The 14,469-nt window shown below is 35.9% G+C and overlaps 1 protein-coding gene across 9 annotated transcripts in view; it reads left to right on the plus strand.

The window, feature by feature from the left end:
- MIPOL1 (mirror-image polydactyly 1) overlaps window positions 1-14,469 on the plus strand; it is a 210,971-nt gene that overhangs the window by 108,069 nt on the left and 88,433 nt on the right. For 3 of the 9 annotated variants that reach the window (XR_010884185.1, XM_067296754.1, XM_067296755.1), the window contains exon 11: window positions 7,091-7,142. The exons of the other annotated variants lie outside the window; for them this stretch is intronic. Coding sequence is in view for 2 of the 3 variants with exons in the window: in XM_067296754.1 (XP_067152855.1) it covers window positions 7,091-7,142 (52 nt within the window). In the remaining variant the exon portion in view is untranslated. The remainder of the gene's footprint in view (window positions 1-7,090; window positions 7,143-14,469) is intronic. 9 annotated transcript variants of the gene reach the window in all.

Below are 14,469 nucleotides of genomic sequence, written 5' to 3' on the forward strand. Positions count from 1 at the left end.
TGGGATAAAGTGCTTTTAACCATGGTCCTATCTGCAAAAAATAAGTCATACTAGCATTGCTTTTATTTTTAGTGGATTTCAGAGCTTAATTCTAATAAGTCTAGAGCTGGTTTATGGCTATAAAGCGTCTGATTTGTTTCTGACAGAGCCATGCACTTTTAATGTACTCCTGTAATCCAGGGAAACTTGCCTGAACCAGGTATAGGAAACTGAGAAATTGAAATCTTGTCTCTTCTATGCAAATTCCAGTTCAGCATACTATTTTTATATTTTACTACAGTCATTAACTGCATTTTAGAAAACATTTATGGAAAAGCCTTACAATACTTTCATAATAATTTATAAATAAGGTGGCCAAGATCTTTTTGATTTGTTGGAAACCTAGAACTTAGGTTTTGAGCATGACTGAGCCCAACTGTATCCAGAGCACCATTCTGTTGACTTCGGCCATTAGAGATTTCATATCTCTAACCATAACCATCTCATAACCATGCTATTCTAACTACCCACCTCATCTCTGTGGGTGATGGAAACCAATTGCTGGCTACCAATATTGTATAGCCAGCAGACATTACATTATCCACAGGTGAAGTGGGTGTCACACCCTTCTGCAGGTACTAGTCTACAAAGCAACTAGACATTACACCTCCAGGAGTTTGGATCTTGCTGTTGATCTGCTTGTTGGTATGGCATTATTTTGAGTCATATAATAAAAGATACTTTAAAAAAGATACTGTACTTCAGAGTTTATTGGCTTTTTTGAGTCAATTGCCCAATATTTGTATGTTGAGCAATTAACCCATTTCTCGCACATTTTGCTATGAAATCTTCTGGGCAGTGTGCACTGTTCCCTCCATATCTAATGGACAAAGAATGTCAACCTGTGAAAACTCAAGTCTGAGAGCTGGCTCTATAGCCTAAAGCAGTCATGCTTTTAATTCTGGTGTGCTGCTATCTATAAAAGGGAGTGCTATCACATTTGCTATATAGGAATGCTTGAGGACTGGGAGGCCAGCTTCATACTGGAAGTAGAAGAGGAGGGAAAGTGGGAGAAAGATCTGTTGGTATCATGTGAGCAGATGTACTCTCCCATTGCAGTTACTTCTTATCTATATCAAATTTTCTGGAGCTACAGAAACATTTCAGGAGTAGTGGGAATAGTTAACAGACGCCTTGGAGGTTGCCTCCAGCAAAAAATAGTTAAAACTAATCCTGAAATGTTCTTCATGCTGTTCTCCCCATGACTCTTACAAGTGGATAAAATACTAGAGGATTTATTCAGGCAAGTTGCAATCTCTAGCTTGGTACAAGAGCAGTTTCAGTAGTTTAATTTCATCTCCTAAGAGAGGTGCCGCTTCTTCCTCTCTGAGTTCTTCATTCAGATTATACAAAGCCACATGATGCATTCATTTAACACTCAAGAGCAATATGTGCCCTCATTTAAATGCATGGACAAATGTGAGAGACAAATTTGCTACCCTTTCAGTAAAACTCGAAGTATATGAGATCACTATTAGTTTTGGAGTGGGATTTTGCTGAAGTTTGAAGTCATTGTTTTTAAGTACCTACTGGAGGTGGAAATAAAATGACCTAGTAAACCTTGGAACATGTTGTTGACAATCTGGAGGTGAATAAAAATGCACAAACATTTTTCTTCAGTTGCTACTTCCTAGACGTTTTAGGGGACAGAGTAGATACAGTTGCAATCTTAATTGCCATTAAACAGAGCTTTTGCTTGTGCTGCACTAAAGAACACTATCACAGGGTCTTAAGGGATGTCACTAAGGTTAGACCTAAGTCTGTTCAGCTCTTACCCATGCTAGAAACATGATTAGTCTCTGTGTGTCCAGTGTCATTAATACATAACACATCAGAGGAGCTCAGTGTAAGCCAATGCACCATTCTGTAAATAAACTTTAAAATGAGGCTGTGTACAGTTCCTGCAAAAGTAATTTTACCCACATTCCAGTTGATCATGAATCTTGACACAAAGGTGATTAAGGAGCATCTCTCATATGAGGAGAGACTGAGAGAGTTGGGACTGTTTAGCCTGGAGAAGAGACAGCTCAGAGGGGATCTTACCAATGTTTATAATATTTGATGGGAGGGTGTAAAGAACAGGGGGCCCTGACTCTTCTCAATGGTGCCCAGTGACAGGGCAAGAGGTAAAAAGCAAAAACTGAAACACAGGAAATTCCAGCTGAACATAAGAAAGTACTTCTTCGCTATGACAGTGGTTGGACAGTGGAACAGGTTGTGGAGTCTCCATCCTTGGAGATATTCAAAACCTGACTGGAGACAGTCCTGGGCAACCTGCTCTAGCTGACTTTGCTTGAGCAGGAGGGTTGGACCAGGTGATCTCCAGAAATCGCTTCCAACTCCAGCTATTTTGCGATTCTGTGATTCTGTGTTCTTTTCTGCTAGAGTGGTAGTGTCTCCAAAATCTATTGCCACAGACTTCTGACAACCCACTCAGTCATCTGTATATATGGAGGAGAGAAAATAAGTCACGTAATCCTATAGCTGCCAGCATTCTCCCTTGGTCCCAATGGAAAGAACATGAGCTCTGGTCAAATTTTCTTTAGGTCAGTCATCTGAAGTTTCCTTGAACCCAGCAGGTCCTTTGAGCCAGGTGTCATAACCTTGTCCTTTGACTATTTCAAGTCCTGAGATCCTCAGCCAGTGATTTCTCCTCTATCTGTAATCATGTATTTTAAGTGTGTAATAGTTTGTGTATTCCGTGTAAGGTGAAGGTAACTAATTCAACACCATTTGACCATGTGTCAAAGAGCCAGTTTCAGAAATTTGACCTACTACTATCACTTTCAATGGCCAGTTCTTTTAATGGTTTTTACAGCCATCCAAGCTGACAGAAACTTTCTTTAGTTATGCTAATCTTGACAGAGTTCACTAGTGTCAATTACATTCTTAACGACAATATCCTCCCATCTAGTCATCAATATATTTTTGCATTGTAAGACATTTGTTTTATGTATTTATTGGCCAAAAATACCTTTAGTATATGAAGAGAGCTGAAAGTTATAATATTTGCGTAAATACGCCATGTAAGCTAATACAGTATTTTCCCTCAATGGAAAGCATGGGAAATAAGTAAGTCATGCAGACTCCCTTTAGAAACAAAAACTTCCAGAATGTGATAAATCTGATTTATGTGAAACATCTGCCTGGGAGTTAAAGAGGAACTATGTTTAATAACTTGCATGATTTTCAGTGATCGGTTTGTGATGTCGTTAAGTGGCCATTTTTTGTTGCAGGTAGTTTATATTGTCTTGGTTCACTAAGGCATCACTGTGGGCCAGAATTTTGAACTTTCAAAATTGAAGGAAACAAACATACTTACCAGTGTTCTTTTCTGCTTCATAATTTGCGCTGGTTGTAGCACTGTCCTGTGTCTGTGAGGTTGTTCTTTCACTGACAGCATTGCCTGGCGAGACAAAGTTGTGTGTACATTGTTCTTTTCACAGCCCTTACCAGAGATTTCTTGGACTCCATTCAAATGAATGGAGACCAAGCAGTGATTCTTCTTCACCTATTGTGACCTCAGGTCTGTCAAAATTGCTTCAAAGCAAAGTAATGTATGGATGAGAGTTAATGTTTGTTGGCAGAACAACATTTATCCTGAAAATGATCTTCAGAAGAGCTGTATCCATCTAATTAATTATACTTGTCTAGGACAATGTATATTTTACTCAGTCTGAGTATTCTTCAAATTGACTGTAAACAGCTGCACACGAATGACACCAAATGTGTCTTGATATACTGAACAATAGCTAAAAGAGTTTATTCACCTTGCCTGATGAGCTTAAGTCTTCCTTCTATCCAGTTAAGAGATGCTGAAAGTTTCTGACCAGAGCAGATATATTAATTGAACCTTGATTCAGTTCTAAACATTAAGGAATCCATTATTCATTCACACTTCATATCTGATGTCAACTTTCATCTGCTCTACTAAAACTTCCTTGGAGGTCTGTTGCTTTTCACTTGATGGCTTTCAAATCTGTCTTTAGCGCCAGATTACCCATGACAATCTTATCCATCAAGATGTCTGTACATACTATAAATGTCCCTTTGTCATTGGGGATGATGTGATTATTCAGACTGGTTGGCTGGTTCTTTTATTTTTTTGGCTTCCATTTCATAGAAGGAAATAGTCTTCCCTTGAGGTTAGTCATTATCACCACCCCCAGTTAGCAGAAAGGTTATTTCTGATGAGTGCAGCATGTTCTTAGTATGCAATATTGTGGTTTCAAGTTATTCTGAATCTGCATCATAATTCTCCCAATCATCTAAACTGCTTCCATGTCATCACTTTTGATGTGTAAAGCATAATCACTTTCATGATAATAGGTTTCTGTGACCACAAACTTTCTATTAACAGCACTGTCATGCATGTTTTTCACTTAATCATTCTTTAATTGTGCATCTGCACATTTCATACTGACTTCATGAGTATTTTTCAAGTACTCTGTTCTTTGAGGCACCTGTTTTTCCTTGTAACATGATAGTTTCCACCTTGTATGGTTGATTCAATAGGTAACTGTCTCAGTGACTTCCTGGGAGTTCCTTCCTTGCTTAATGACACTGATAACTTGCCTTTCAATCAAATTAGATCCAAAACACTTTTCTCAATTGTAAATGTTTTGCGGCACTGTTTAGGTTTTTGTCTGAACTGGGCTGAAGTCCTTCAAAACTGGGGTACTTTGTGGATCTGGGACAGATCTCAGATATATATTCCAGGAATATATATCCTGAAAAAAGTAGATCTTCTGAGGTTCCAGAAGATGCTACAAATTGTGCAAGCATCCTGTGGCCATCTAGAAGGGTTTCAGTTGCCCACTCTTCTTTCACCCCTTACCTTCACAGAGGTGACACCCATGCTTTAACCCATAATAAAAAATTGGTGTGTTCTAAAATGCACTGAAATTCATCGGTATCTTGTAAATAAGAACTACAGAATCTGATGCATGAGCAAAATGGATACTGTAGCAACCATAATCGTATTAGAAAAGCTACTCAAATGGAAAGGCTAGTACTTACTAAAAAAAAAAAAAAAAAAAATCCATTAAACTGTAATGATAAACCTTGTGACCCCCTCCAGTAGTAGAGGTTATCACTCCAGTCATGGGTTCATGTTTCTTTCATTCTGCCCAATAATATATCAATAGAAGTACTACTATGAACCTTTGCAACATCTGAACAGGTGTCATATAGCTGACGTTCAAACAGTTATAAACATTTTTTCCCTTTCCGTTTAGTATGGAGTTTCATTTCAGGACCACATGGATCAAGAATGAAGGGCATATGTTAATCTAATTGTAAAGCAATGGCAGAGAAAACCCTGATGCATCAGACCTACTAACAGAAAACTAGGTCTCCCTCCTATAAAACAAAACAAAACAAAACAAAAAAATATATATATATACACACACACACGTTGTAAAACACATATATATAAAACAAATTTCCAAACTCAGTTAAGAGACTGTAAAGCTGAAGCCATTTTTGTACATAAAATAATAACTATTTTCTGTAATGATTAGAGAAGTCTTTACCATTAGTTTCTGTTAATAGTAATGTCCTTAATCTTCAGTGAACTTAGGTGACAGTTTTTTAAGTGACCAGCTTCTCTAGCTTTACGTGAAAGAATACAGGAAATGTTCCCAACATCAAATCTTAAAGCTTATGTTAGCATAATTTTCAGCATGTCTATCAATATAGTGCCATAATAAAACAAAGCAAATGTGAAAAATATTTAGCCAATCACAATTTTTTCATTTCTCAGAGGTACTGAGTGTTAAATGATGCTGAGACAATATATCAAATGTAATGAATGAAGAGGCAGAGTGATGTTGTTAGGTACTAGTTTTTTACTTCATGAAACTTGCTTTTATACATATAAAATCCTTCATTCCTGCATGCAAAGTGTCGTAGATGCTAATTTCCAATCATTTTCATATCTTACTGTATATCCTTTGATTTATATGATGCACAGAGAAAGGTTCCTCTTTAGTTTGAGCAGCAGCTATAAACAAAATCTTGAATCTGAGTGCATGATGACATGTTAGTTGTCCTAAGCCTTTGTGCAAAAGGCAAGCTCTACAGGAGCATTAAATAGCAAAGGTCTTGCTCTGACCCATTCATGACCTTCCTATCTGAAAGGCCTCACAGGAGTAATAGAATCTTCTTTAGGTCCTGGGTAGAGGAGACCAGGGATAATATAGAGGGTCAGAATAAATATTTCTGTGTTTTACCTATTTACTAAAAAGGAATCTTTGGTTTTTGTATGTGAAATTTTATCCAAGTTTCTGTTCTGAAGTGGAGAACCCCTTACTAACATTTTGCATGCAAGTGATCTTATTAAGATATGGCTTTGTGTAGAGCAGGAAGAGAGATGGCAAAAGAGGATGCTAAAATCTGAGTCCTTAATATGGTCTCAAGGCTACAGACCAGCCTTGGCTCAGAAGCCCCAAGGTACTATGTGTTTACTCTTACTGTCTTTCTGCTGTGATTTGAAAATCTTTTCCTTTCTATTCCCAGCTGAGAAGCCTCTTTAGATTTTAAGAATTAATCACAGAATCAAAAATGAGAAATGAGACATGTCAAAAGAGCCCATATTCAGAATTTGCAGTTTTGTGCTCAGCCATCATTTACTTAGAGGAGTCAGGACTCGCTTTTCCTCCCCTGTTTAATTTCCATCCATTTATTCGATCTGGTGCAGAAGTACATCTATGATAGCAAGGAACTTGTGTTCCTAGATCAGTTAGAGGCTGTTGAAAATCCATTTTTTTTCCTCATAAATAAGAGCAAAATCCTGATTCTATGGGTGGGACAGGGTGGAGGTGTAAAGGAAAGGGGGATTCTGCTGTGCACCTGTTCAGGTTTCTAAGGTGAAGAGATGTGCTCCTTGCATGCAGTAGACGTGTACTTCTGCCCTGGCAGTAATCTGGTCATGAGGAGAATGCCTGAAGAGTGGAAAGAGCTAATGGACTTGAATCTATTTTAATCTTTTTATTTTTCTCCTTGAAGGTAAGCTTTATGAAGTAAAATATTCCTCATCTCTCTTCCACAGATCTCCACAGTTTCTGTAATGAGATTATGGCTGGACTTCTGCTTTTCTCTGAGTAAGCTTTAGAGCAAGTTATATTTTAGGGTTTGAGTAGTAAATTTGACAGTGTAACTCAGTAATTCTGAGTTTCCAGGTCTTAACTGTAAAATAATTGTGCAGGCCCGCTTGTTCTCCACCTATTCAAAAAGTATATTAATATTATCTTTACTGATTAACACAAGCACAGATAGAATTTTGACATATGAAATAATTAACCTCGCTTTTTATTGTTTATAAGACTTCAAAGGTATAAAGTAAGGGTCACATCAGAAGAAGTATATCAATGCACTAAGTTTTCAACTCTGTGTATTAGATTTATCGTTAAAGAAGGTCAAAAAAGGTCTGGTATCTCAAAGAAGGTCTGATATCTCCTGTAAAATACAGCATTTGCAATTAAAACTTCAATTTCTTATGCCTCCAAAATACAGTCAGCTGTATTGTTACTTCAAAAATTCAGCCTTCATGAATGGAAAGATAAATATATCATACAAAAAAAGCAATGAAAAGGTGAAATGAAGAAAGAGCTGCCTTTAAACTTTGGATGGGAAACTGAAGTAACAAATACTATTATGCATAGTAAATAAGTGTGTATCACGTTTCCTGAACATGGTATTAATGTGAATTGGCAATTGTGTTATGCTGCTAAGCAGCCAAATTTGCAATTTCGAGTTAAATTCAAGGACCATAATGTCATTTTGTACTTAGATTCAATATATAAAGGAGCCTGCTGGGACTTCATTTGCTCATCTGTGTTGGTTGATACTGGATTTTTCCTCCTCCAAAATTGATTCTGCACTTAAAACTGAATAGGAAGACACCTGTTCTTACTAAATATACTCAGATTTTATTCGGTTTCATAAATTTGCCATTTCCTTGTGTGACAATGTTGAATCACAGTTAAGGTGATTATTTCAATGCTTTTTTGTATTTTTTTACATTATATACCTGTTATGCTGAAGGATTATTAAGGTGTTATCATTGTGACTTGCACATAGGGTTCTTTCTTGAAACATAACTTGGCCACACATTTTGAAAAATTGAGAGAGCTTACATCAGTACAATTTCAGATACTCTTTATGTAAAAATGTCCTTTGGCTCAGGCATTCAAACACTGAAGCTAATCTTGTAGACTGGGCCCTGTTTCTGAGAACATATGTAGTGGTGAATCTGCTGGAGAAGAGTCCTACTGACTTTAATGGCTACCACTGTAAGATCTAAATTTTGAGAAGAGATGAACCCTTTTTGCTTTGATTTAGAAGCTTGTGAGCTCCACATGCACTTAAATTTTAATGGGCCTAGGTCTCAAATCTGTCAAATCTTAAAGGTGCTGTGCCACACACTTAAGGTGTTATAATAATACTCAGAGACCAGTGGAAACTCTCTGCAAATTTTTTTTTATAAACTGTGTATCTTACATGGTACCATGAGATCTGGTAAGAATCCCTTAATGCTTCACTAGAACTTTCAGAAAAGCTCGTGCCAGAAAACATTTTAATAGGAGAAATCTTTGATGTTCACCTTAAAAGGATCTATTATCCTTTCTCAATGATAAACATCATATCACTTCAAAATCTGTCCATCTTAAATCTCATTAAGAGCACCTCTACTTTAACCATTGTTCTTATGAGTGAATCATATAAAATACCTCATGCCCTGGTACTTTAATCCTTTATCCCATACCCTAAAAGGATGAAACTATTTAATACAGATCCTAGTTTAAAAAATGGAACTGTGGTTGCCTCTACTGTTAAACAACTGAGTGAACAGTTTGAATACACTACTTGGTGCCACCTAGCTGCATTTTGCAGAGACAGAGACCTCAAACTCTTTCCTTGGAAAAGTATTATGTAGTCTAGAATGGAGACTTAGTGTACTAAATATTTTGAAGAAAAGCTTTTTGTGATGTGTTCATTAGAGTTTTTTAAACATTAATTATATATTGATATAGAAAAATATCAAATGAAATGAATCAGTTTGAATTGGTTATCTGTTCCTGTTTCTCACCTTTGAGCTATAATTGCCTTAGATATTGGGGGAGAGAGAAGTGGCTGAAATCTTGGGAATGTTGCTGATAGCCACTTCCATTTAGACTTGATATATAGCAGTAACAACAAAAATACTCATTTCCAAACTAGATTAAAAAAAATCTGTTTATCTAGCCTATTAAATTTGTGTGCCAACTTTCAAGCAGATGCAGTTTTAAGCTGTGTAGATGCTAAATCCTGAAACATTTGGTCTATAAACAAAAAAGCTGACATCAAATATAGCATTGTTGCTAGACATAGTAATGGTGTATATATGCTGCATTCACACAAAATAGGGACATGATTGCTTTTTTTGTATGTTGCTTGGGTTTTTTTTCTTATGTTAGAGTATTAAAACAGATATTAAATTTTATCATTAATGCAGTGTGTGGTCTCTCTTCAAATCCCCTTAATTACAGATTGACTCCAAGGATTAGACAGCATGGATTTTAATTTTAACTGAAACAAAAAGGAAAGCTGCTTAAAAATTATTCTTGCTGAGTGATTTGTCGGACCACAAAACAATTTTTAACATATTTTGACAAGTGCTGTCAAATTTAAATCCGGACAGAGCTGAGTGCACGTTCAAACTCCAATTTTATCATGTCTACTTCCCAAATGTTTTATTAACTTTGTGCTTAGAAAGGAATGTCTGCTTCTCATATTTTTGTTTTTTGAGTTATTCTTTAGGAAAAAAAGACTTGCAGTCTTGCTGAGATGTGTTTATGTTTGAAGAAAATGACATCAGACTTCATGCTTCCTTTCTCTAGTAATTTGAAAAAAATTACCAAGCAGAATTGACATTGTAGCAACAACAGCGTATTTCACACCCTGACATTGTTTCCATTCTAACCCCTATCTTCAAGGCTTACGAGCTCCATGCTGAAAACATCATTCCAGCCTGAAACTTAGAAAAGCAGGTCTCGGTCCAGAAACAACATTTTCACAAATTGGGGCCTAATCCAGTAAGCCTTGAGCAGAAAGCTACTTCTGTGAGCACACATTATTCATATGAGTAAGACTTGCAGAATCGGGGCCCCATTTTTCAGTCTTGCTTATGGGTTCTTTTACTCATTTCTTAAAAGATGAAATCAGCTTCTCAATTTATTTGTTTCATTTACTAAAACTCATTTTTCTCACTTAAAGTTTAGTACTATTTTTTACAATTTTACTACATATCTCCTGCCAGTTCTTTGAAGATACATAGGAAAAAAGTTGTTTTCCAAAGGTGCATCATATAATAAATGCACAAAGCTGAGTATCCCCAACTTCTCTTGAAGTTAGGTGCAACTGAAAGTGCCCCTCATCTCTCGGAATCTGGATTTGAGTTTCTTTTTTCAAAGATCAGCTCCTTTTCTGACTGAGTAATAATTTTGAATATGAAAGGCTGGAAGAATAGGAAATTAGCTTCTGGCCAGGAGGTCAATATAGTGCTGAGGGTTAAATCCATTGTTTCTGTTTAAGGTAGGTAGTAGTTTGATAAAGTTCCCCTGACTCCAGTTTGTTAGCTTAAAACATACTTTCTGAGACTTCACAGATCTGCAAGTAAATAACATCATTATTGCTGCTTCTTTCGATGGGGTAAAATTATTGCACTTTAAAAAGGGTTATTTCAAAAAAAGTTTTCTTTTAATTTTTTTTTAACTGTCTGTGAATTATTGCCATCAATATGTTTAATGCTTTTTTCCCTTAGTGTGTTAGCACACTTTTTTTAATGCATCAGATAAAGCCCTATTGCTTTGTATTATTATATTAAAGCATAAATCTTTCCTGTGTTAATGGAAAACTATTTTTAATACAAACCAATAACCAGGCTAATTTATACCCAATATTGTTCTGTCTAATTTGTCCACTATGTGTAGTAGCTCAACGGTGTATTTTTTCTGGTCGTGTGTGCTAAATGCAGAGGCCAGAAATAAAAGAAATCAGACTAAATGGCGAATACACTTGCTTTTTATGGCTTTTGTTGTTATGGCTTAACATATGTAGATTAAGAAGTGTATTTGCATGTGTGATTTCTTTTAAGCATTTGTTCGCAAATGCATAGCACAGAGGGTGATTCTGACTAATGACAGAAATTTGATGCTTTACTTTCATTACAGTTATTTTCCTTTGGTTATCCATAATAAAGCTTTGAATGTATTATTGGTCAGACTTTTAATAACATATACAAAATAGTTCATAATTTTTTCAAAAACAAGTTAAAATGGCCTAAAATAAATAACAGTAACTGTTTTTTGTCATGTAAAGTTCAATTTCGCAAGTCATCTTTTGAGGCCTATTCTGTGAAATAGTGAACATTCTTGAATGCCCAGTGAAGTTAATAGGGGATGAGGATGCTCAAGGCTATTCAGGCAGATCTTTTGAAAAGTAATACTGGCTCTGTACCATGCTGCACAAAATCTAGAAAAAGGAAAAATCCTGCTTGTGTCCTAACAAATAAATGTATGCATGAGCACTATCTTATGAAGTAGTTCATGTTTGTTTAACTTTGAACAGAGGACAGAGTCTGACATCTGTTTTTTTTCAAATGGGGTGGGTAAGCATCTATGTCAAAAAGAAAATCGTTCTGGAATCTAGAGGTTGAGACTGATAGGAAAAATCATCCTTTAAAATAAGTAATACCTGATTTTGATGGGCACTATCTTTTCAACAGTATGTTTGCAACACATCCATTGCTGGTGTAGGTGTGAGGGTCACATAGTTTTGAATATAAAATTTCAGGAATTTTTGATTTATCTGTTGCATCTTGATTTTAATATTTAGATTATGAACCAGATAAGCATTTTGAGGTGTTGCTAGGACTGTTGGTTTCAGTTCAAGGATAACCATCTCTGTTTAGTTTACCAGTTTTTGAGAATGCAATAATAACTGTCAGTAGCTATTTTATTTTTGTTAAATGATTACTATTTTTTTTTTCTATGTCAACTGCGTAAGTGGAGACTACATAAATGCCAGGGATTTATTCTGCTTTTGTTTTCCATACTTCTTCTCTAGCTAGTCAGTACTTCTTCATGGCTGTTAAAAGGGATGTGCCATTTCCTGGAACAGCTCGTTTACAAGCTAATACTTTTTCAGTTTTGCGTGTGTTCTTGCACAATGGTCAAAAAAACCCAAGATTCATTCTTTAGGTTTGGGGGATTGAGTTTTTTTGTTTTTGTTTTTTTTTAATTCTCTTATCCAAGGATTAAGTCTTGTTTAGTTATTGCAAAATCTCCTAGCTGTCTTTTTGTTTGAACCTGAATCATGAAAACAAGCAGTCTGAATTAGTTTGAGGAAGGAAATGTTCAACTTGAAACATGGTGCTCACAGGTAAATCAGCGGACTTGCACTGAAAATAAAATAATTAGAAATAGAATGGCTTTTTACTTCATGTGACTGATTTGTAGTTGGCTGCATCTGAAAAGGAGTGAAAAAATGATCTGTTTGCTTGAGATTTGCCAAACAATGCTATAAGCTCCAAGTTATTTTGAGGTGGTGAAAGGTGAAACATTTGACATGTTCTTTTTGGGCAATGCTTTTAAAAAAAGAGAAGGCGGGAAAGAGGCGTTGTCACATCAGAGTTAAGGGTGTTTGTGGTTGTCCATGACAGCAGCTCCAGTTTTAAAACACCTGTGTTTACTTTCCAGCTTTTCTCAATCTGCCTGAAAGTGGCCTAAGAATGGCACAGAGGGACCTGCAATATGGATGTGTTGCCTTTGCAGCACACACACACACACACACACACACACACACACACACACAAAAAGACAGAGATAAATCTCTTGTTATGCAGCTAATCATTAACAGCATTTTTGTGCCTAGCTGGAAACACTTGGAAGTTTTCTAGATTTTTATATGCTATCAGATAATGCCTGTATTTTTTTCCTATTAAACTAAATTTTTAGCATGCTGGTAATTTTTTGTTTCTAGCAAAATTAAAATCAACTTAGGGTTGTGGGTTTTTTGTGTGTGTGAGATGAAAATAATACCAAAATTTGATATTTTTGTTGTAAAGTGATATTTCATTCTAGTATTTGGAAATACATGCACACATACTCCAATTAAAAAATACCAAAAATAAACAGGCACAACCCTCCCTCCATGCCCCTCAAAAAAGAAACTCACCTTAGAACTCTTCTGTAGAGTTTTAGTAGTAGAGTTTTGCTTGACATAACCCTTATCTGATGTATATTAACTTTTTGTAATGCACTAGCTTGCATTTTATCATGTAAATACCTTGTCCTGCATGGGGTTATAGAGTTAAGTTAGGTGTAAAATAAGCATCTCTTGAAAACTAGGTAATGGAGATTGAATGTTTAAAAAAATGACAGGCTGAAATACCACACGTGTTTTCAGTGCTTAGAATGTGTTTCTTGCTTAGAAATTTTAAAATATTTTGTGGGTCAGTATTTAAGATATTTGTCTGATGAGAGAGTGGCATATTTTTTACTACTGCTTCAAACTTATTTATTATCCCCTTTAAATCTTGTTTACATGTTCTACAAACTTTGCTAGCTCTTTAAGAAAAAAGTAACTGCTTACTCTAGTATTTTTAAATTGATTTAGCATCTCTTCTGCCTTCTACTCTCAGTGACATGCATGATATTCCTGATTATAAAAATATGCTTCATAATTGCAATGTTTGTTTTTCTTTATGGGCCACTCAGTGTAGATCAGTTTTGGTATTTTTGAAGTAGAAAGAGCGAAAGGAAATAGAGTTCTGATAGAAGCACAGATGATTTTTCTCTTAGGCTGAGTTTCTTTTAGAATTGCAAACTTGATAGACAGTTTCAAGATCAGTGTACGGGAATGAACAACATGAAACCCCTTAAGCAAAGACACCTAAGCCAGAGCCCAATTACTTTACTAATGTTGGTCTAACCTGATGGCTCAACAGAGTAAGGTGGGAACAGGCCAACCTCTTCCAGATTGGGCACTTCATATAAACTGAGTTGTATTATCATTATCTTACTTTACAGAATTCAGTAGAACACCCACCTTTCCATTGTGTTCCAAAAAGTGATTCAATGATCCTACAGCAGGAGTGATAGAAAAGCACTGAGTTTTACTTCAGGAAGTGGTGCTGGCAATGGTGCATGCTCTGATGGAGCTGCCTCCTAGAAAACACAGAGTACTATATCAACTGACTGCAAGGAAAGGAAATTAGAAAATCTGTTTTTTTAAATGTCCCTGTTTTTAAATTATTCAACTAGAAAATCTGGAGAGCTTTGGTCTGAGTCAGCTTTGAACACAGAGAAGAGCTAGTGAGCTAGATCCTCAACTGAGTATCCACACTGAAATCCAAGATTAAATTATATGCCTAAAACATAGGGAAAC

Source organism: Apteryx mantelli, chromosome 4, assembly GCF_036417845.1.
Source record: "Apteryx mantelli isolate bAptMan1 chromosome 4, bAptMan1.hap1, whole genome shotgun sequence".
NCBI lineage: Eukaryota > Metazoa > Chordata > Aves > Apterygiformes > Apterygidae > Apteryx > Apteryx mantelli.